Source organism: Acipenser ruthenus, chromosome 40 (assembly GCF_902713425.1).
Source record: "Acipenser ruthenus chromosome 40, fAciRut3.2 maternal haplotype, whole genome shotgun sequence".
NCBI classification, from domain to species: domain Eukaryota; kingdom Metazoa; phylum Chordata; class Actinopteri; order Acipenseriformes; family Acipenseridae; genus Acipenser; species Acipenser ruthenus.
The window spans coordinates 6,184,235-6,206,516 of NC_081228.1; the positions used below are offsets into that span (position 1 = coordinate 6,184,235).

The 22,282-nt window shown below is 41.7% G+C and overlaps 1 protein-coding gene across 4 annotated transcripts in view; it reads left to right on the forward strand.

Annotated features, from left to right (window-relative positions):
* Positions 1–11,284: 11,284 nt before the first annotated feature.
* Positions 11,285–22,282, forward strand: part of LOC117397385 (nectin-1-like) — a 143,842-nt gene continuing 132,844 nt past the window's right edge. For 2 of the 4 annotated variants that reach the window (XM_059010295.1, XM_059010296.1), the window contains exon 1: positions 11,286–12,237. In XM_059010295.1, the coding sequence (XP_058866278.1) occupies positions 12,180–12,237 (58 nt within the window). In that variant the 5' untranslated portion in view covers positions 11,286–12,179. Of the gene's footprint in view, positions 12,238–22,282 lie in introns of all 4 variants that reach the window. The other 2 variants (XM_059010293.1, XM_059010294.1) reach the window with 2 other exon arrangements.

Here is a 22,282-nt window from a genome sequence, read left to right on the forward strand (position 1 = left end):
TCTCTTAGTATACCCGTATGCAAAAGATTTTAATGAACAAGGGTTCTGACAAGTGAATCGGTAGCCCAAGTGTTTACTACCAATGCAGAACCACAAGGGGTGTACCCTGTGTATAGATATGCATTTTAATGCATTACTGCTTCTTTCAGTCATCATTGTAGTGACCTGTTTTGGGGGTAAAAAGAATATCAAACACGTGTCTAGAGATACAGAGAGAGAGCAGGATGTGTCAAAAGTAAGTGAGCTCAGGGGATAACGTTCTTGTAAAGCCCCGGTTAGATGAGCCTGTGAAGTCTGTTTTATGGGTAATGAGAAAACGTACTGAGGTGTTTTAAGCAGTATTTCAGAACGCAGGAGGCTAACAATCTTTCTCTTTTATTTGAAAAGTAATGTGTCAGGGAGATATATTAAACTGTCATTTTCTGTATTTATGTTTTGCATCCTACAGTCTATCAAGCTCCGAGCAGTATCCCAATAATATTACATGCAGGGCTGACTTACAGACGGCCCAATGCAGGCATCCCATTAAATTGCCAAGCGATGAAGGACATCCAATTAAAGTAAGTAATGTCAGTCACTTGCAGAGACAAGAAAAAAAAAAACCTTACATAGAATCTCACTAACTTGTGAACAATCACCACAGACCTGGTCCTAATACTGCAGCATACTGCCATTTTACCATCAAACAAGGCACTGATTTGTACTTCTAAGCTATTCTCGTTTACTACTACTACTGTACAATGTAAAGTCAGTAGCCACAGTCAAAGATTTAACAGTACACTTTAATATGGTAAGTGTGGTAAATGATATTAACTGTAGTTACACCAGTACTCTTTAAGAAGTGGTTTTTAAGGGTGAATAGTGCTACTGAAGGGGTACACCTGTTCCTGCTGTGCATCTGTAATGGAGTACAAATGCAGCAACTATGTAGTCATTAATATTAGTAATGGTAAGGGAGAGTCGGAACCATGCAAACCATCCAGATTCCAGACAGCCTCTCCACCCTCCAGTCCATAGGGGTCACTGTGGGTGCAGGGTGAGAATGTTTAGTGGCTGAATCGTTCCGTCATCATCACAGCTTGTGACGGCTCTGTTCTCCAGTCTCTTCTGCTTTCTGGAAAGCATATTAAATCACAGGAGCAAGTCATTAAATCAATCACCGCTTCAACAACACTCAATAATAGAGTCCTTATTGTTAATCTTATAAATCGTTCAGAAAGGGCTTGGCTTTCCCCTCTCGGAGGGGGAGGGAGGCCCCTCGGGGCACAGCAGAAAGGCGCTGGAGTTTTTCATTTGATCTCAATTAAATTTAAACGTACTCTAGTGCCTGTGAAAGTGAAAGGTGAGACTGACTCCTGTACTGCAGTCTCTGCCTGTCTGTCTGTGTGTGACTGTCTGTCTGTCTGTCTGTCAGTTTGTCTGCCTGCCTGTCTGTCTGTCAGTTTGTCTGCCTGCCTGTCTGTGTGTCCGACCATCCACAGAGCAGGTATAGTGCAGGAGAATAACAAGTTCAATTCAGTGCTGTACTTTCAAGCAAATGCAGTATAGAGAACTCAGTGCTGTGGATCTGAGAGCCAGCACATTCAATACAGTACAGTATAGAGAACTCAGTGCTGTGGATCTGAGAGCCAGCACATTCAATACAGTACAGTATAGAGAACTCAGTGCTGTGGATCTGAGAGCCAGCACATTCAAAACAGTACAGTATAGAGAACTCAGTGCTGTGGATCTGAGAGCCAGCACATTCAATACAGTACAGGATAGAGAACTCAGTGCTGTGGATCTGAGAGCCAGCACATTCAATACAGTACAGTATAGAGAACTCAGTGCTGTGGATCTGAGAGCCAGCACATTCAATACAGTACAGTATAGAGAACTCAGTGCTGTGGATCTGAGAGCCAGCACATTCAATACAGTACAGTATAGAGAACTCAGCGCTGTGGATCTGAGAGCCAGCACATTCAATACAGTACAGTATAGAGAACTCAGTGCTGTGGATCTGAGAGCCAGCACATTCAATACAGTACAGTATAGAGAACTCAGCGCTGTGGATCTGAGAGCCAGCACATTCAATACAGTACAGTATAGAGAACTCAGCGCTGTGGATCTGAGAGCCAGCACATTCAATACAGTACAGTATAGAGAACAGTGCTGTGGATCTGAGAGCCAGCACATTCAAATACAGTACAGTATAGAGAACTCAGCGCTGTGGATCTGAGAGCCAGCACATTCAATACAGTACAGTATAGAGAACTCAGTGCTGTGGATCTGAATTCACCCCCTTTATGTCCCATTCCTCTTCCAGCCAGTTAGTCCCTTTGCATTTATTTCAATGTTATAAATGACCACAAGAGGGTGCAGTTTTGCAGTGCACCTGGATGCTGTACCTTCACTTGGATAACTTTGTATAACATATAACAGATTGTTACATCATTAACTATGTAGCAAATGACATCACAAGCACATTAATAGCTATAAGTGAGTGTAGTTACCATATAAGTACCTCCACAGTTTGTTTTTAAACACACTTTCACTTGACAGAGGTATGTTAAACATCGCTGTATATATATGTGTGTGTGTGTGTGTGTGCGCGTGTGTGTGTGTGTGCGCGCACGCGCGTGTGTGTGTGTGTGTGGGTGTGTTGCCATGCTTATGGTACCTTTGCTTTACCATGATTTCCCTGTGCTTGTCCTCTGCTGTACTTCACTTTTCTATTCCTTTATTATGGCATTCTTTACTGAGGGTCGTGTGTCAGTGTGTCTTAGATCTTGAAAGGGCACTGGCAGTTACTCATACTGTCACTTTGAAAAGGTGCTTGTGCACACTTTGTTCTCTTAACAGAGCAAGTGGCAGGAGATGTTCTGGTGTGGAGGAATCTTTTTCTCTTCCTGTCATAAGAGAGGCACACTGTGTGTCACTGTTGTCTGTATTCATATACTGAACCTGCTTTAACAGAAAACACATTTGGTGTTGGCGAGCACTCATACCAAGCAGTCAATTATTTTACAGAAAGGTGCTCTGCTTCAGCGCTATGCTTGTTACTTAACTACAACAAAAAGGTCAACACCAGTGAGAGGTTCCAGTCAAACAGGCTGGGGATCGTCAAAGAGTGCAGCAGTCTTTATATCCAGGTGGTTTGGCAAAGGGTAAGGTGAATAACAGAGATTCAAGCTGTAACGTCACAGGTTTTAAAAATACTTTATTTTCTGGAATAGTTAGTAAGTCTGGTAAATGATGACTGAACATCCATAGAGCAATAGAGAGGGCATTAAACAGGTATAGAAACATTTGGAAAGTGGCGTCGAACTGTATCTAGTTACTTGCATTCCAGGGCGCATCAGGACGTGGAGATGAATGCATTTTAGTGCCATCTGCTCCTCGCACTCAAACTGGGCATGAAAGCCCTGGGCTCTTCTGCTCTTCTTACGTAACCTGAGAATTCCCTAGCTTGTCGTTTTCTCCAAATTGCAGTCAGACAGCGAGAGGCTGGGGCTGAGAAATGGAGCTGTAAGCTTTATTCTATTAAAACGCTGTCGCTTGTTGTAGAGATGCTGGCTGCCTTTGTTATTCGCTCAACAAGCTTGTCAACAGCTGCAGAAAAAAAAAAGTCGAAATAAAGTAATGCTCTAATATGACCCAAGCACATGTGCAATGTAAACTTGCATGCTCATTCTGTGCTTTTACCAAAATGGGATGCACCTGTTAGTGGCACCTCCAAACTGAGAGTTTCGTAGCCCTGTGAGCCCCATGAGAATCACACAGTGCACCCTATCACCACACAACAGCTTTCCTGGGTAACACTGTCAGGCAGCATTCGACACATGTGACCATCAGGAGCTTAGCTCATTGTAAACAAGCAGGCAAGCAACCTGAAATTACTGTGGAATATCATTTGAAAAATAAAAACTGATTATTCCACGCCTCGGCTTCCAATTGTGTCACTCTCAAAGTCAGTTTTTTTTTTGTTTTGGAACACTGCTATAATTAGATCATCTGTTAATTAATGGGAGGAAAGCTATTGCTTTTGCTGCCCCCAGAGGCTGAAATAAACTACCCACAGAACTCAGATGCACAGTGTCACTTTCTCATTGTAAGAGACTGTTGTTTGATCATTTGAACCAGCCTTGTGATAGCAGGTGATGTGAAATGAATACAATAACGCATGGATTGTGACACTGGGTGCTTGCTGTGTGCTTGTGTGTAACAGTAACTCGCTCCTGCCTTCCTCCTGGGACGCCTTTGTAAACAAGCTGTTTGGAGATCATAAGGCTTTTCCAGCTAATACAATTTTAAATAATAATAATAATAATAATAATAATAATAATAATAATAATAATAATAATAAATAACTTCAGAGCAGTATCCTACAACTGATGTTATTTCATCTACGAATGCAACATTTCTTAATCCTTTTCCAATTTGTTGTGCCATGGAAACATTCAAAACTTCCTTTCATTATTCAACCAGCTATAACACGATAAATAATTGAAAGCTTAAATTTTAGACTTGGCGGCTTGCTTGTCAGGGTTTATATTGCAAGTGTACAGGCCAACTTGATTTATAGCTCCCCATGCAACAGAAAGATATGGGAAATAATCTAAAATGCATTGTGACAAGCTGATACAACGACAGTAATGAATGGTAGTAAAATGACCCGATTCATTAAGTTAGTTGTCTGTATAAGCTGTCAGCTGTTACAGGGAAAGACAGGATCTAATGGCTTTGAATTCACTCCAAACAAAAAAGAGAAACGGCATTGGTGACCTTGTCATGTTCTGATAATGTGTTTTATTAGTGTGACGTTCACTAATATTACATTTTCACTGTTCCAGCAGAGATTGCTTCTGAAAAGACTCCTCAGGACTGCTAGCAGGGACGCTAATATTCTTCCCTATGTCACTTCCTGATGCTGTTTTTACACCTTTAAATAAACATTTGTGCGGGTGCAAAAATAATGATATACATTGGGATGCAAAACCGTTAATGGCGTTGTTATTTTTTTGTTTTTTTTTCCTTCCATGTAATGCGACCCTGCCTCAAATGAAATGAATACCAGGAAAGGGTTATTGAACAGAGAGTATAGTCTCACTATCTAGGGTTTAACACTGATCAGGGCACATTGAAAACTGCACAGAGTGACGGGCTCCCGAGTGGCGCATCCAGTAAAGGCGCTCCTCGCAGGATGTGCCCTATAGCCTGGAGATCGCTGGTTCGAATCCAGGCTATGTCACAGCTGACCGTGACCGAGAGTTCCTAGGGGGCGGCGCACAATTGGCTGAGCGCTGCCCGGGTAGGGAGGGCTTAGGTCGGCAGGGGAATCCACGGCTCACCGCGCATCAGCGACCCCTGTGGCCGATAGGGCGCCTGTGGCTCTGCAGCGGAGCCGCCAGATCTGTGTTGTCCTCCGGCACTATAGGTCTGGTAGCATTGCTGTGGATCTGCAGTACGAAAAATGACGGCTTGGAAGGAGCACGTTTCGGAGGACGCGTGTTTCAGCCTCCGTTTCCTGAGTCGGCGGGGGGGTTGCGAGCGGTGAGCCGGGGATACAGATAATAATTGGGCATGCTAAATTGGGGTGAAAACCGGGGTAAAAATAATTGGCGACGACTAAATTTATAAAAAAAAAAAAAAAAACTGCACAGAGCTAGGCACCTGGGGTCCGTTTGGAGCCCAGTTTATATATTGTATGTAAGTTACTTTTTTGAAGTGGGAAATTGTTTTTCTGTGTGTGTGTATTTATTTTGGGTTTAAAAAAAAAAAAAATTCACACATGAAATATACATCTGTTTGTCTTTCGGCAACAAGTGAAGGATTTTGCCAGATGATCAAGGTTGTCTACACCTCCCTTATTCTGATTATAGTGCAAGATGATCTCTGGCTTGTGGTTCTCACCTGCTACTTTGGCATCATGATGCTGCGTTTGATAGAACAACAATGGTGGTATTTCTTAGTAGTAACTCTTCTGCCAGAGGTATTCTTGTAAAGAAGTTGTCGCATACTACGTTTCCTCCAGTGTTTAGCCATTGTTGAACAGTGTTCATGACAGGTTTTTTTTCCAACTGCTATCTGTCTCTCTTCTCCTGGTTGTCTGTCTAGATACACTTCACCTTTCAAAGGATAGGATGTAGCTGCATCGCAGTTCCACCATATTTTGATGCCATACTTTGCATGCTTACTGGGCTTGAACTGCATGAAAGGAGACCTCCCTCGGAATGGGACAAGCTGCTCATCAACCTGTCATGTCAGAACCCGGGATGTGAGGCTTCTTGAGCCTGTCAGCGAACATTTCCCTGACATCACGGATTGCTGCTAGCTTGTCAGTTGCTCTTCTCTCCTGTCTTGTCTGTTTGTTGTCAAATCTTAGGAATCTCAAGATACTCTAACCCTACTTGCAAGGAGATCAGTCCAATATAGAACAAAACAGCTTTGGCTTTGTTTTTCCTTAACTATTTACAAGGAGATCAGTCCAATATAGAACAAAACAGCTTTGGCTTTGTTTTTCCTTAACTATGTACAAAATTGTCTAGTGTGGAAAATTACACTTCTTTTCCATTGCCAACCTTTTGAAGTCAGGGGTGCAGGCTGTTGTAGCAATGTGAAGAGACGGCTGCAGGTGCTCATTAGTTATCCGGCTGCGGTCTTTATTTTTGATCATGTTCATTTTGGAAAAGAAGGCCTCACAGGAGTACATCGATCCAAACATAGCACACGTTGCCAAAACCAGTCATCTCAAGATTGGGAATTTCTCAGGATCAATGCATTCAACCCAAAGCATGTCAGTATGTTCACAAAGCTTCTCTTTAAACATGTCACTGCCACGCAGGTCACACAGCTTCATCTGAACTCATCCTCTATCAGCCAGGGAAACATACCACTGGCAGTCTTATTCCACGATCCACTTGGTTCAACAAGAAATTGGATTTTTGAATTTGGTGGTAAGCTTACTCAAAAATTCGGAAACAAATACCATTGAAAGGTCATTGTCTTCCCTGAAAGACTGCCTGATAACCGTTTTCAAAGCTGGAAAATGAAAGTGGTCTGGCGACTGAATGTCTTCCTGAAACATGGCCAACTTCTCTTTGCATGCTTTCACATTTTCCCAAAGATCAGCAGTTAACGTTTGTTGTCCTTGCAGTGCTAGGTTCAGTATATTCAATTGTCCAAACATGTCCACAAGAAAAGCAGCTATTTTCATCTGCTGCTCATCATGCATAAAATTCAAAAAGTTGTCAGCATTTGAAGACAAATGTGTAGATGGGAATAGCACAATGTCATCCCTCAAAGCAAAACATCTTTTCAGCACTGTGCCCTTGCTATGCCACCGTACATGATTGCGAAGCAGGATGCATCGAATTCAGCGTCAACATCTTGCAAAAAATACTTGAATTGCCGATGTTACAGTGCTTATTTACTACAAATGAGGTTTACTAACGTAATAACTGTGGACATAACCGTGCCACACTGGTCGCTTAGTTTAGCACAGAGGACAGACTGGTGGATAATGCAGTGGTAGGCAAGAAGTGTTGGATTAACTTCTTTCATTTTCTTAACAAAGCCCCTCTCTTTACCAACCATTGCCGGTGCACCATCAATACACAGTGAAATGATTTTCTTCACAGCAATGCCATGGGATTCCAAGCAGGTAAAAAAACATTTAGTACAGATCTTCACCATGAGTGTGATTCGGACGCCTCCGGGCTCCTCTGGGCTTCCATGGGCATCTTCAGGTGTTTCCCCGGGCGTCTCCGGGCGCGTCTCCGGGCGCTTCCCCGGGCGTCCCGGGGGGCGTTTCTGGGCGTCTCCGGATGCCTCCAGACGGGTTTTAGGACAACCGAAAATAATAATTAATTCCACATCGTATTTTGAACAGAAATTTTTTAAAATATTCACATATTTTATTTGTCCCCTTTGAAGTGCGAGTGGGCGTGGGCCCTGGAGCAGCTGCACCACCTGCACTTATGAAAGATGCAGCCCCTGAATCCTATGAAACGTTTCCTTGACATTTGTATTTTCAACACTCGTTTATCATTTCAGAGTAAGAGAAAGCAGTCATTTTTTGAGTCACAATCCATGCTACTCGCAATGAAGCATCCGTTACTTTTTCTAGATCTGTCATAGACCGCTTAATTGATGCCGTGCTACGCAAGTAACTGGCCTGCAGTGACGCACGCTTCTGTATCCGTTCTTCTGAACCTGGGTGATATTTTTTGTCACACTCTTTGATGTGTTTAGTTTCATAGTGCCTTTTTAAATTTGAACTTTTTGACGAGTGTCACCATCTCCTGCATATTAGGCGCATCGGTTTGCTGTCAATCAAGGAGAAGAAAAGAAAAAGAAAAACTCGTCCTTAAACTCGGTTTTCTAAATCAGTTTTTCTCTTTGTGTCTGGACAGTTTTTGCAACGTGCAAAAGACAATTCTAAACTTTAGCTGCAGTCAGTGCTTAGAAAGTGCGCCGTCTTCCACTATCGGCGTTATCTGTGTATTGCGGGTAAAATTCAGAATAACTAAAAGGCCAGACAAATGGCTGATGCGCGTGGGGTCCGGAAAGAATTGCTTTTGGGTCCGTATCTGGACCGCGGTCCGCTAGTAGGGAAACCCTGGTCTATAGTGTTATAGTATGCAGCCGGTCATGTATTTTTCTTTATGCAAGTCTCCCTTTACCAAACTACAATACACGGGTTGTTAATTGCACTCTGTGGTCTCAGTACTGTATATAAAGTACAGTGATGCGTTCCTTTGTTTCTAACCCGAATGTATTTGCTACCGCATGGTTCAATTTTGTAACCCAATTTACTTGCCGACATTAAATCCCTTTCTTTTTTTTTTAATTCCAGCTTTTATTTTCTCTTGAAGAGAGTATTTCGATGCGGTCACAGCTCATAATGAAAAGGTCAGCCTCACACAAATATTCTCTTCTACATTCAAATAAAATGAAAACAAAAACCCGAAAGGTCATTTTTTCTGTAAATTCCTTTTTTTTTTTTTTAAGTTGACATTTTGAGAAATGTTGCGTTTTTGCAACTTTAGTTTTAGTGCCGTGATTTTATCGATGCAGTTTGTATTTAAAGGTCTAACAGTAGCCCCAATCACACAATTGGATTTTCAAGACTTCGCTACACTTTCCCAGAGCTTTAAAAACCATAAGTTATATAATGCACGAGTCGGGAGAAAATGTACGTAGACAGACCTTTCCTTTGTTACCTTACGTGCACACAGCCTTGTCAAAAAAAAAAAAAAAGTACACATCAGATCAGAAGTTAAGCATGGCCACGCTTTGTCAACACTTTTATCTCACATCCCCAATAGCTATCAGGGACTGCATAGGTCCCGATGGCCCGCACCTCCCCATGATTTTCGGAAGGGGTAAGTAAAGTGACTGATTTTGCCCTCCCGGTAAACATGACTGCTGTGGCGCTTGCTTTCTTGAAGTAAGTCTTTGCGTTCTGGACAAAACAGCCTTTTTGCAAACAGACCATTATACATGTGTCCACAGGGACCCATAATCGTTTAGTAAGAGAGTGACTTCGGTGCAGGCCCTATTGTATGCAGAGCATCATTTATTCTTTTTTAACCCACAGAGACTAGCTTCTATAAATCCCAGGTATCTGAAGGAACGTGCTGGATTTTAAACCTGACTCAGACCATAGCATCACCCTCATTTACTCCAACTTCACATAAAACTACTCTCATAAACACGACCTGCGTGGCTCTGTAGTCCAAAGCCACATGCAATGCAATTCCAAGCTGAATATAAAAGCAGATTCCAATGTATATCGATAGCCGGTATGCAGTTTACAATTTGCACGTTAGAACATATCAAAGAGATACTTTCTATCTATCTACATGTGCCTAATATTGGATTTCTTACCTGTTGAATATCATATTGTGTGTGTTCTGTATACAACGAGTCTATGTATTTTGTTTCTGTTCAAATCATTATTTGCTCTGCTTAGTAACTACTCAAGCAAAACAAAGTTACAACACTGGTTTTGGGGAGGTGGGCATGCGTATAGCATCTCAATGTGGCACAAGCAGTTTCTCTTTTGTGCTTTTTTCTGTTTGTATTCAGATAAATAACAGAGTGCTGCATTGCCATTGTGAGTGTGTTCCGTGTGTCTGTACCAAGGTTAATGGTAGGACTCCCCACATCATATGTGATTAAAAGCTTGATAATAGCTAGGAACCCTTCATGATGAAAGGTTTAAACTCAAAGATCCACCCTTAAAATTTAAATAAGGGTCCCTGGCCTTCTTTCCAGACTATCAAAGACACTTTGTAATGTGCTGTAATGAACACACAAGAGGAATATGAACGGTTCTTTTATGTGTCACACAGGCTAGTCCCTTCTGTTTCTGTCCTTCTGTTCTTCATATATTAAATTAAATTAACTTCTAAAAGTTTACAGCTTTCCCATGTTTTCCCATGTTTTTAATATGCTTTACCGTGCCTCTCTGTGCTTTGCAATGCTTTCCCATGCTTTCACAATGCTGCTTTATTATGCTTTGCCATGCTTTTATTAGAGGACACTTTTATAATGGATTCCCTGCTATTCCCAGCTCTGCATGTTCTTGATATCATTTTATAAAACTGTATATATAGGGCAGCAGTGTGGAGTAGTGGTTAGGGCTCTGGACTCTTGACCAGAGGGTCATGGGTTCAATCACAGGTGGGGGACACTACCTCTGTACCCCTGAGCAAGGTACTTTACCTAGATTGCTCCAGTAAAAACCCAACTGTATAAATGAGTAATTGTATGTAAAAATAATGTGATATCTTGTAACAATTGTAAGTCGACGTGGATCAGGGCGTTTGATAAGAAATGAATCATGATATATACAATGGGTATGCAACACACTGGACATGCATGTCACGTGCACCACACGCTTCTGTGCTTAAAGCTGTATTTTATAAAATACACATTTCCCTGTTTGCTACCATTCCTCGAACGTTACTCGAACAGAGTTGTGGCAATTAAGGTTACTTGCTCTACAGACTATATTGTAATACGTCATTATCAAGTATGTATTGTTTGTTACTTTAATTTTGTAATGCATTATTTTTTAAATGGCTTTTCGTTGTCCCGGATATAATACTGATAAGATCTTTACAGCACGAAATGGGGCTCGTCATTCTTAATGTCACTTTAAATTATGACGACACCCGGCAAAAGTTGCATGACAGAAGCATAACCCAGTCTCCTTCTTGTGCAGGACGATGCGGAAGCCCCGCCCCAGGTGACGTCATCGTGCTCCGATCCTTGCTCTGTCGAGTCAGTTACACTGTAGCATTCGTGCTGAGGAGGTCTTGAGAGCAAGGCATTTCTTACAGGCTGTAATTGCACAGGGGGAAAGAAACTGGAATACTGGGAGGGAAAGCATCTGCAACCAGTGAGCAAGAGAATAGCCAGCCCCGCACACAACTCCAACAAACATATATCCATTTATCCTAAGCGCATTTCGCTATGCCGAGAAGATGGCTTTTTGAAACTTGTATTTTAACATTTTCGAAAAAGATCCGACGAGGGAAAACAAACTAAAGCTTTGGAAAACGACTGGCATTTTTTGGTTTGTTTGGGGGAAAAGAAAAAAAAGAAAGAACTGTCATTCGGGAACTTGTACCGCATCAACCTCACCAAAATAATCTCCCCGCCCCTCTCTCCTCCTTTCTCCCAAAAAGGGGGACGTAGAGCGAGGGTTACAATCGCATCGTTGTTGGAGCTTTGGAGCAGTTATTAGTGTGTGGATTTTCAAATTCTGGGCATTATGGAATGCTGAACTTTCTTGTCTTGAAAGAGGGATTTCTCCCCTTCCTTGGCTTGGCTACCCGCGCACTTTACACGTATGATTAAAGCATTCGATTTGCATGGCCTCTCCAGAAATAAAGGGGGCATTGCTTCATTATTAGAACACATTTCACTGAACACAAGTGCAAATCCCGGAATACCGCCCGATTTGGATGGGAGGAGAGATCGCAGTACACTTGCATCCAGCTGTTAGTGCCGCTGCCTCTGCCATTGCGCTCGCTGTTATTTTTTTGAACGATATTTCGCAGCGGAAAACCTGATTATTGTGAACTAGTGGCGTTTCTGACCACGTCCCTCGCTGAAGTTGCGCGCCAGTTAAATCCCTACTTCATTTTTTTTTTTTGGTTTTGTTTGGGAGATTTTGGGACGGAGACATGGCCGTGTTGATGCTGTCCAGTTTTTTGATATGTCTGCTGGCTGTAACTTTATCAGGTAAGCACCTCTAAACGGGTAACTTCTTAAAATAATAGTAATCCCAGTGCTTTATAATGTCATTTATTATTATTATTATTATTATTATTATTATTATTATTATGATTGTATGGGTAGATGTTTATTTGGTGCAAAAAAACGCACGCTGTTTGAGATATACAAATATGAAAAAGCTTCCTCATAGTCATGCATTTTGTCTGTATGGGACGGTTCTAGCCAAGCGATATACAGATATTTAAATGAACACTTTTTAAGAGTCGAGATGTAATTTTTATGGTAGTAAATGTTCAAGCAATTTGTGTATAAATGCGTATGAACCTATAATCTGAACCAGGGTATATTTTACCGAAATTATTATTATTATTATTATTATTATTATTATTATTATTATTATTATTATTATTTGGGTACAAGGTGGTTGGTATCGCATTGTGTGATAAAGTGGACTATATATGTGATATTGTCAGGACGCAGACAGATGGCGAAACTAATAGGGCATAGGAGGGGAAAAATATCTGGAGATTAAACGTTTTGAGAAAGCAAACACAAACAGCAAATGAACCCCATCTCCACCTGCTCGGTATTTGTGTAGGTGTGATGTTAGTATTGTTAATGCAGTGAGATGAAGGACTGCTGTTTTGCACTGTGCTCTAGTTGGTTTTATAAGATCGCACAGTAAAATATTGCCATACTCTGTAATAGCGCCCGTTTCTGTTTGCCTATTACTCTTACATTTTCAACTTGACTGTTCAGTTCGGGGTGTGGTTGGTAGGGGATTGATTTGAGTGCAAAGCACACTTGTCACAGTCTTAACCGTGGTTCTCAAAGGAAACTGCAGAATTTGGGAGATGCTGTATTTAGTCAACATGCATTGCACCCGCTCGCTACAGAGACCGGGCGTACGGCGTGTGTATTAATAATAACTTCATGGAAACGGCGTTAAATGCTGTTGAATATTATTATTATTATTATTGACACTATATATATATATTTTTTTAGTTTATGTAAGGAAGCATTCCACCCATATTTTCTTTTATTTTTTAACACGTACATGTTATATCGTAAACCGTTAAGAGAAACATTGCCGTCCTAGTATGCCGGTAGCAGTGCAGTAGGGGCAGTAGCACAGAAACATACATTTTTTTGTAGAGCGTTTAAACAGACTGCTGAAATCTAAATGATAAATTCGAGTGCGCTCGTCTGCCACGCCTTTCAGTGAGAGCTCAGGTGTGAGTGATAAAGCGCAGGGCAGCCTGGGATGGCGCTATACTTCATGCACGGTTTTAGAATGTTCTGTACTGCACCTATTATATTATACGTGTATTATAAACAGGATCAATTCAAAATCCAAATGTGAAAAATACACTGTTCAATAATAATGATGATGATGCAATAACGACTGCAATATAATGCGGACTAGATCAATAATGCGATATTGAACGGAGTCATGAAGTGGGTCCTGAGCTGTTGCTAAGTATTCGGACCTGTGGTAGTAAATCAGGTCACAGTGAGGAATTGCATGAATTTCAGCAGGGGGGTTTAACATGGTTGTGGGACACAGCTCCTTATTTGGTGTCCGGTGTACTTCCCTTAGTTCTCACTAGATGGCAGCATTGCAAGCAGGGCTCCCTCTAGTGGGCTCTGCACAGGGTGGTTTCTGGTCCCTGTTACCTGGCAGTTGTTATCGTAAATCCGCAAGTTATATTTAATTAAGTGATAACAATCCATTAAACAAATACTACATTCGAGGCATTACAGTATATATTAAAAATAAAGAAGTTACTAATACTTAAAAATCGTTCTTAAATAGGATAATTTGAGACAGGAAGCATACCTCGGTCATTAAAAGGTTGTTTTGATTATTATTATTATTATTATTATTATTATTATTATTATTATTATTATTATTATTATTATTATTTCTTAGCAGACGTCCTTACCCAGGGCGACTTACAGTTGTATACAAAAAATACATTTCAAGAATTACAGTACAATTAAGAGCAAGATACAAAATACAATGGTCTTTAGTCCTAGATTGATGTATCTGCACACCAATCAAGTAATTCAAACTGGACTGGGCACCGAACAGGAGCTGTGACACGTGGGCGGGCAGGTATCGGGGTCACACAGTTGCCAAATAAACATTCTTGCATAGATTTTCAAGCGCCTGCAGAAACCCCACGAATCTGGAGGAAGGGGCAGTGCAGCAATGGTACCTTTTTATAAAAAGAGACGACAGTAAAAATGATGACGGCATATTACTAGACCTATACACTAGATATTGCACTGGGTATTATATAATAGTAGTAATTACTGTTTACATCAAGCATTGTTAGTTGAACTATGTTAGAAGGTAAACAAGCTCAAGTTGTTGTCTTTTTAAATTGATGTTTTTACAGGCTTAGGAATCGGAATTTCCCAATGAATTGCTTTCATTAAATTAGATTTCCCAATAAAGATACGATAAGAAGCGATTTCCAGACAGGCTGTGTCTGTTTACCAGCGAGCATTGAGATAGCCCGATTTCATTACATTTCCTGTTTTTCTTTCATTTGTAGTATATAAGGATAAAAACCCTCTTCTCATTTCAGTGCTTCCTGGAAATAACCAATGCACACAGTTATTGAGATAAGGTGCTGTTCTGTTACAGCTGCAGTGCTGTGTCGTATTTGCATTGCTTTGCATGGATGCAATGGATGACTGTCCAGGCTGATCTATTAAGTAATGCTTCATTGCTTCATCTTTAAAATGACTGCGATGGCAAATCCAGTCCCCCCCCCCACCCAGTCTAGTCCAGCTGGAATTCTCTGCTCCTCTCTGAGTGGAGAGAGAGAAGAGAGACCCTGTCTGGGTTTGGAGATTGATTTTGGCAGGAACAAGTAGGTTTGCAGTGAGATTCAGGACTGCATGCCAATGCAAACTCTCAATACAATACAGAAAGGAACTGTGCATGGTTCAGGGTAGATACCCGAGCGTGCATGAGCATGTGCATGAGTAGGGGAGCAGTAGCATTGATGTCTTCATGGCAGCCCCTGTCAATGAGTCCATGTATCCAGAATCACTGGAACCAAGGGAAACCTTTGCAAAAGCAGCTGAGTCGCAAGTTTCTAAGTCGGTCAAATCTCTACCAAAAAACACCCAGAGTTACCTTATGTAACTCCTATATTTATATATAGATATGAATGTACTTGTAGATGGGAATTAGCTGTATCTATCTATCTAGATCTATCTGTAGCTGAAATAGCTGAAACATTGTCGCTGATTATTCTTTCCCCCTCAAATCGCTTGAGTGTATGGTTGTATTTGTTGGTGCTTTGGCCCTAAATGGAGTCTTGGTTTTCTCCAGTGTCAATCCATTCCAATCCTCAAGCAGAGACTTGCTGTTTAATCCAGCCCTCGAGGCATGGAGGAGCATGTGCCCGCTATCCAATCCCTTTTTTCTCTTAACAATGGTCCCTCGTGAAACAAAGGGTGCCTCATAAACTCATGTCTAACCTAACAATCTAACTGCACCAACTGTAACGTTAAACCAATTTTTATTTCAGCCGTCGCACAGGTTTGCCAGTGAGTCTAAAAGCTTTTAATTTGCTTCACCTGTCTCCAGAGCTGGGATGGTGTTTGTGTGCCATCACCAACAGTAGCCTAGATCTGTTTCATATATAGTATGTTCTTCTTCTTCAAAAAAGTAATTTTTAGAAGCTCTGATAAGTGCACAGCCATGATTTATTTTATATATATATTTTTTAAGATTTTCTATTTTGTGGGCTGTGTAATACTTCCGAGCGCGAGATTAGAGCTCGCTATTTTATTAATAACATGGAAATTCAGCTCTGCTCGGCTCTGGGCTCCCGGTTCATCACTGTGATTAATCAGAGATGGGATCTACTCCCCGTTCTCTCTCTCTCTCTCTCTCTCTCTCTCTCTCCGCTGGGTTACACACCTCCCAGCACAGGCAGTCAGCGAGCTTGTGGGCAACGGACAAGGATGTGCTGGTGGGAGGAATTAAGTGGGGAACAAAGTGATCTCAACAGTGACACATGGAAATACCACCGGCCTTTTATGAGTCCTGCTGTACCCGCCCAATGCGTTGAGACTTACTGTATTGACCACCTTGTTATCATCAATAAACAGAATGAAAGAAAAATGACAGCGGAAAGATATTTCAGGGTTAGCAATTTTAGGGAGGTAGCATTAAAACCCACTGCTGTTGAGATCATTAAAAATGACCCCCAAGTGACTGATCAGTAATGCAGAGTGTCACCAGGTTATGTTGTTTGTTTCTCTAGTGTGCACCACTCATTTTTAATTGGAAAATAAAACTGGTAACATAAGAAAACTGCTTTAATGGGAAACTACTTGGAAGAGTGTTTAGGAACTCTGAAGTCCACCTGTTTGTAACATTACTGACGTCTTTGTGACGCCCTGGCGTAGGCCTGTCAGCCTAGGTAATTGGACTCAATTCATGCAGAGGTGTTGTATGGATTTCTTTCAGGGGCCACAGTATGTAAGAGACAGCTTCGGAAGGCCATTCAGCTGTGGATCTCTGCTAATGATAAAACATCCCTAAAGGGCTGCGTAAGGAGGAGCCATGGCTTCCCAGTGTCCAGACCAGTGGAGAGCCTGTTTGTCCCACACTTTTAGGAGGGTCATAAAGCTTCAAATGAGCCCGCTAAAAATGTAAGGGTGTGCCATTGCTCCCAATTAAACGGCTGCAGCAAAATCAATCCATTCTCACCGCCTGTTATCTGAAACGTGACTTTTTTAATTTTTACAGCTGACCGTATTTCTCATCTCGCCTGTGAAAATAACAGTGTCTTTTAAACACTGTGTCTAAATAATAGGTCTGCCGCATAACAGTGCAAACCCGATAAGCCACTGAATTATGCAATATAATAATGATACAATAACCAGCACTGAATTATCCTTTTAGTTTGAGGAAAAAATATAGAATAAGGAATAATGAGCTTTATTTTTGTAAAGGTCTTTTTTTTAATAGAATAAAGCTGCTCTGTGCTGGTGGAAATGTCCCCCCCAGCGAATAGGGAACATTAGCCCCTGTACAGCGATTTGCATTTAAATGCATTGTGCTTTTCCACAATGCATCCTGCCATTGTAAATTTTCCAAACTGTGGGTGTAAAAGGGGCTATCCCTAAGCGCCTTATCTATACACTCATCTCCCCCAAAGGCTTCTTCTTGCTGTGTGGTCTACAGCTATGGCCTAAAGTTCTGCATCCCCCTATAGAATGAATTAAATGTGCTTCAAAAAAGTCGAATGAAACCTGCTGAATAATGTTACGCCAACAAACTGAATTGCATACACTTGGTAGTTTTCCATATACTGAATGACATTTAAAAATGTGACGTTAAGTAAAAGATCTAAAATTAGGTTCATGTAGTTTTATTTTTAATTGTCTCGATCCTAAAATTCTAGGGCTTTTGTCCAAAACGTCCTGAAAGAAATCTATTTTTAAATCATTTTACATCCTCCCCCCCCAAAAAAAACCTTTTCATCTTTTTCATTTTTGTACACTGCAGTTATGCCTCTTTTTAAACCTATACATTCCACAGACGGTGACATCATCAATGTCTGTGGAATTTACAAATGCTACGGAACACAGAAAGCAGAAAGAACACAAGTGGATTGTAAACTCGGTGTTTATGACACGGTTTCATGGAATGGAACGCTAACCCAGAATTCCTTGGGGTATTCCGTAACCAACCAGCTCCGCTTCCTTCGTGATTGCAGTGGATCATTGCAGGAGCTCTGCATGGTATGTTTAAAAACTTCTTCTCGGAGGTATGCAAATCAGCATTGACGTCTCTGTGTCACGTGACGGTGTTTACCAGCTATGAAAGTGTTGCTGCTATATGCTTGCTAATTATTCAGTATTCCTGATTGAACATTTCTAAAATGAATTGGAAGTTAAAAATAATGTAATAAATCTACGAATGTGTTTCACTTTTCTTTTTTTGTTTGTGTTGTGGTTAATGACAGCTGTTGCTTAACACGCCAGTAGGCACGTCGTTTGAGCAGGCATGCTTCTTTCCAAAGGAATAGTACCAAAAAATCCTGGAAAAAACAAAAGAAATCGCAGATGGGATTCTGTGAGTGGAGGGGGGGTTTGAATGCAGTTGCTCAACCATGATTGATTTTGAGTGAAACGCAACTAGGAAAGATGGCTTGCATTACTTTAATAAGTACTGTAGTGTAAAACAAATAGTTATGCTGATTAGTTAAAACAATGCAGATTTTGTTCTGGCATGAAAATCAGGAAAACACTGCATTTGCTTAAATAGCTGTGGTATTCTGTTCTGGCACAGACCCCTCAGATACAGATTGAGCTTCATGAAGATTTATTTTCTTTAGACCCGATTGTGACTATATTGTTCAGTGCTTTGCACCCGGAGCTCCCTGAAGGAATTACAGTGGGTAATCATTGAGGACTGTCACGTTGAATCAGCAACGTCCTTGGAACAGTTAATATGGGGCTTCCTTCATCAAGTGGAAACTTTGGGAGCAGCTCTGTCTGCAATTCCCTAAATGAACAGAGCTGAAGGTATTAGCCAGTGTAATCTGTAGCACTATTGCTTCTGCAGTACAGGAGCTGAATGTGTAGTACACTACCTCAACAAGTAACAGTTTTGCTCACTAGGAGTTGGCACACCAAGGGTTGTAATCAGCCTCAGTCAGTAGTCTCTATGATTTGCGGTTTGCGTGCATTTTGTTTTTGAAACTGGCTTGATTAACTCCTGGAATTTCAAGCACCAGGCTTGGGGTTTTGGGTTTTTTGGAAACAAGTATGTAGGGCCTTAAATGATTGTGCAAGGAGTGCTCAGAAAAGCTCACACTTCAGTCTGTGGCATGTCACAAACAAGACTGACTTAAATGGAATATTTGAAGGGAACAAGGGTGTGTAAAAGGAACAAGTAAATACTGTACTTTCCACCAGACTGGGTAGGTTTGTTAGTACAGTTTCTGACCTATATAGTTTTTTGATAGAGTGGGTATTGAAACACTGTTTTTTACAGGCTCATTAGTTCCATTGATTAACCCATTTTGTGAGCAGAATTGATCTTTGTTCCTCTGCTCTTGGTATATATATATATATATGGCACCTCTGCAGTCACTCCACAAGCAGACACATGGATGTATGACATGTATTGAATCCGTCTGAGCCTGAGCGTTGGCTCTTACGCCTGGTTGAACCCGACCCTTTATGTACATCGCATCTGTCGGCTCTTGTTTTAAAGGCCTCTTATCTCCGAGACGGAATGAGCCAAAAAGCTTTATTTTTTACCGTTCTTGAATGTGGCACCACAAGCCTCGAATTAGCACAGCCAGGGTGCGGGAGCCGGGACTGAGAAAGAGGGGGCAGGAGGGAGGGCTTTTCAAATATAACTCTTATCTTTCTGTAGAGATGAGATGCGATCTTTCAAAACAAGGCGAGCACTTCACTTCACTTCAGGATGTATTTAGTGCAACTGAAAGTTGTGGTACTGATGCTGATGGTAGCTTAGCTTCAGTGTTTGGGAAACGGCAAACTAGGTTTTAAATGTGGAACCCTCAGGCTTGGGATGACCCAGTCTTCTCCACGTACCTCTGCTGATAGTGCCCCAGTGGGAGGCACATTGCTGCATCTGGTTCAGCCTGCTGCCCTGGGGTGAAGGCAGGGCACTGCACTCCCTGCTGGGGTCCTTGATGCCTCCCCTGCTTGGCTCTGCTTCCCATCCCTGCCAGACACAAAGCCCACTGTGTTAAGTCTGATTAGCCAGCTGGAACTGTTGAAGGCGTCCAGGGTTACTGACTCATCTGAAGCTGGGGGAGGAGAGGTGAGGGCAGGGGAACTCTGGCAAATATATCTGACAAAAAGACTGTATTGTTAGGCTGCCTGGATTTTGGGAACTGTTGGTTAGATCTAGGGGACTGGGAGGGAAACAATGTGGCCTAGTGGTTAGAGCTGAGGGACTAGGAGGTAAGCAGTGTAAGGCTGCAGGATATCAATAACTATCTCACCCACTGAGTGGGGGTAACCCTTTTTTGCTAGAGACGTTGGGTTATGTTTTAGCTGCTCTACTTGTGTTGATGTAAAGGGATCCCAGGGAATCCAGACCACAGAGTTCCCCTGTGACTCAAGACAGGGAGAGGCAAACTTACTCTTCTACTGAGAGCCCCTGCCTCATTTATCTGCAGGAAGACTTTGTAACCAAAATAATAACAGTACAAAAAATGTAGTATTGCCATTAATGTAGCATATATATCTGCTTTTAAAACCAGCCCCATTGCAAACGAATTTACAACAAATACATGTTGTTATTTGAGTTGGAATAAGTTATTTAGCTAAAGAAACAAAAAAAAGTACTAAATCATGATAACACATGGTCAGCATTGTTCGTTTCCAATGGTGAAAGTGACTAGAGTAACACACAAACATGCATCCCACTCTTTAATACATTGTCTGTGTGGGAAAGATAGAGCCCCTGTTTGTACAGAAAACAAGGCAGTTTGGGTAGAAGGAGCTACTGAATTGAGCGAGATGATTAAAGTGGTCAGCTGTGAAAGACTGGTGTTTGTTTTTCGGAGAGAAAGTTCATCCTTGGAATCCCCCTTCCCCTCCCCCTCCCTCTGGTCCAGATTCTGCAGAATGAATTGGAAACATAAGGACGTGTTTTCTAGTGCTCAGGAGGCAGGGTATGGAGGCATGCGGATGGAATCCCTATAAGTCCTCAATGATTTGTCGAGCGTGCGTCTGGCAGTGTGCAGCAGCAAGGCCAAACAGCCTTGAGAATCGCTTATTTTATAGTGATGATTTACAGCCCAGAAAAAAAATTAGGCATACCCAAGAGTAGCAGACAGTGACAAATTGTTGGTTTTAAGCGACTTTCTTTGTGAGATAACAGAGAAAGTGTGTCACGTGGTTGTTTGAGCTGAGGTCTCTGACGTGAATGCAAATTAACTCTTGATCTTCTCTCCCCTGGTGAGTGAATGTTGATTCCTCACTGGCTGACGGTGAGAGAGGATTCCCTCTCGGAAGAAGAAGCCGTCTTTGCAACAAGACCTCTTCCTATGTTCCCCTCTGTGGAAACTATAAGATTTCCCTAATCTGCTCTGGGCTCTGCCCAGCAACAGGCTTGTCATATCAACGTCTGTTTCGTTTTAAAACCAGCAGAGGATTTGGTTTTATATTCTGTAGCAGAACAAATTCCTGAGTTTCTGTTGAAATATAGAACAGCGTGGCCAACAAAGGCCGGAGTAAGATGGGCTGTTTGTGTTTCTCGGATTTTTGTTTGATCGCATGTATTTTCCCTCCAGCTCAGTAGTGATTATTTTTTTTTTTTTTAGGTTAGTTTGTGCTGATAGTGCTATATCATCCGGTTAAAAAAAAAAAAATGTATTACCTTCTACAACGCAGACTTTATTAGACCTTTCCTGAACATTGTGAGAACAATACAATATTATTAAATGATGCACCGTTTTGTACAGACACAGATTTAATGTTGGAAAGCATTTGTTATGGTAGTTTTGAACACACTGGAGGCTTTGTACATCATGCAAGCTTGGTTTTTTGCTGTTCAGTTTTCCTTTTTGTATCTAACCTGTAATTCAATTCTCAAGAAACCTGAAGTAAAAATAATTATACAAAATTAATAAATAGCAAACCCAGCATCGCCTGTGGTTCCCGTCTTAATCGCCAGCCCACGCCAGCCTGCCAGTTCAGTGAGGTTTTAATAGACGACATTGAAACGAATAAAAGGCACCATGCTGGGCCCCCTCCCTGTGCTCTCTCTCTTCCTCGAATCTGCCCCTTCACTAGGAGTACTGGGTACAAGTTGTGTCATGCCCCCTTCGCACTCACACAGCAGGGAGGGGAGGGCGAGTAGATGCCACCAGCTTTCTCTGTTCTTTCTCCCTCGATCTGCATGAGACCTGCACTGTCTCTCTGCAAGTCCCCCTGCTGAGTTCATGGCAGAGACTTTGCATTCTCTCTCTCTCTCTCTCTCTCTCTCTGTCTCGGCATACTGCAGTTTTATACTATTCTGGTTAGC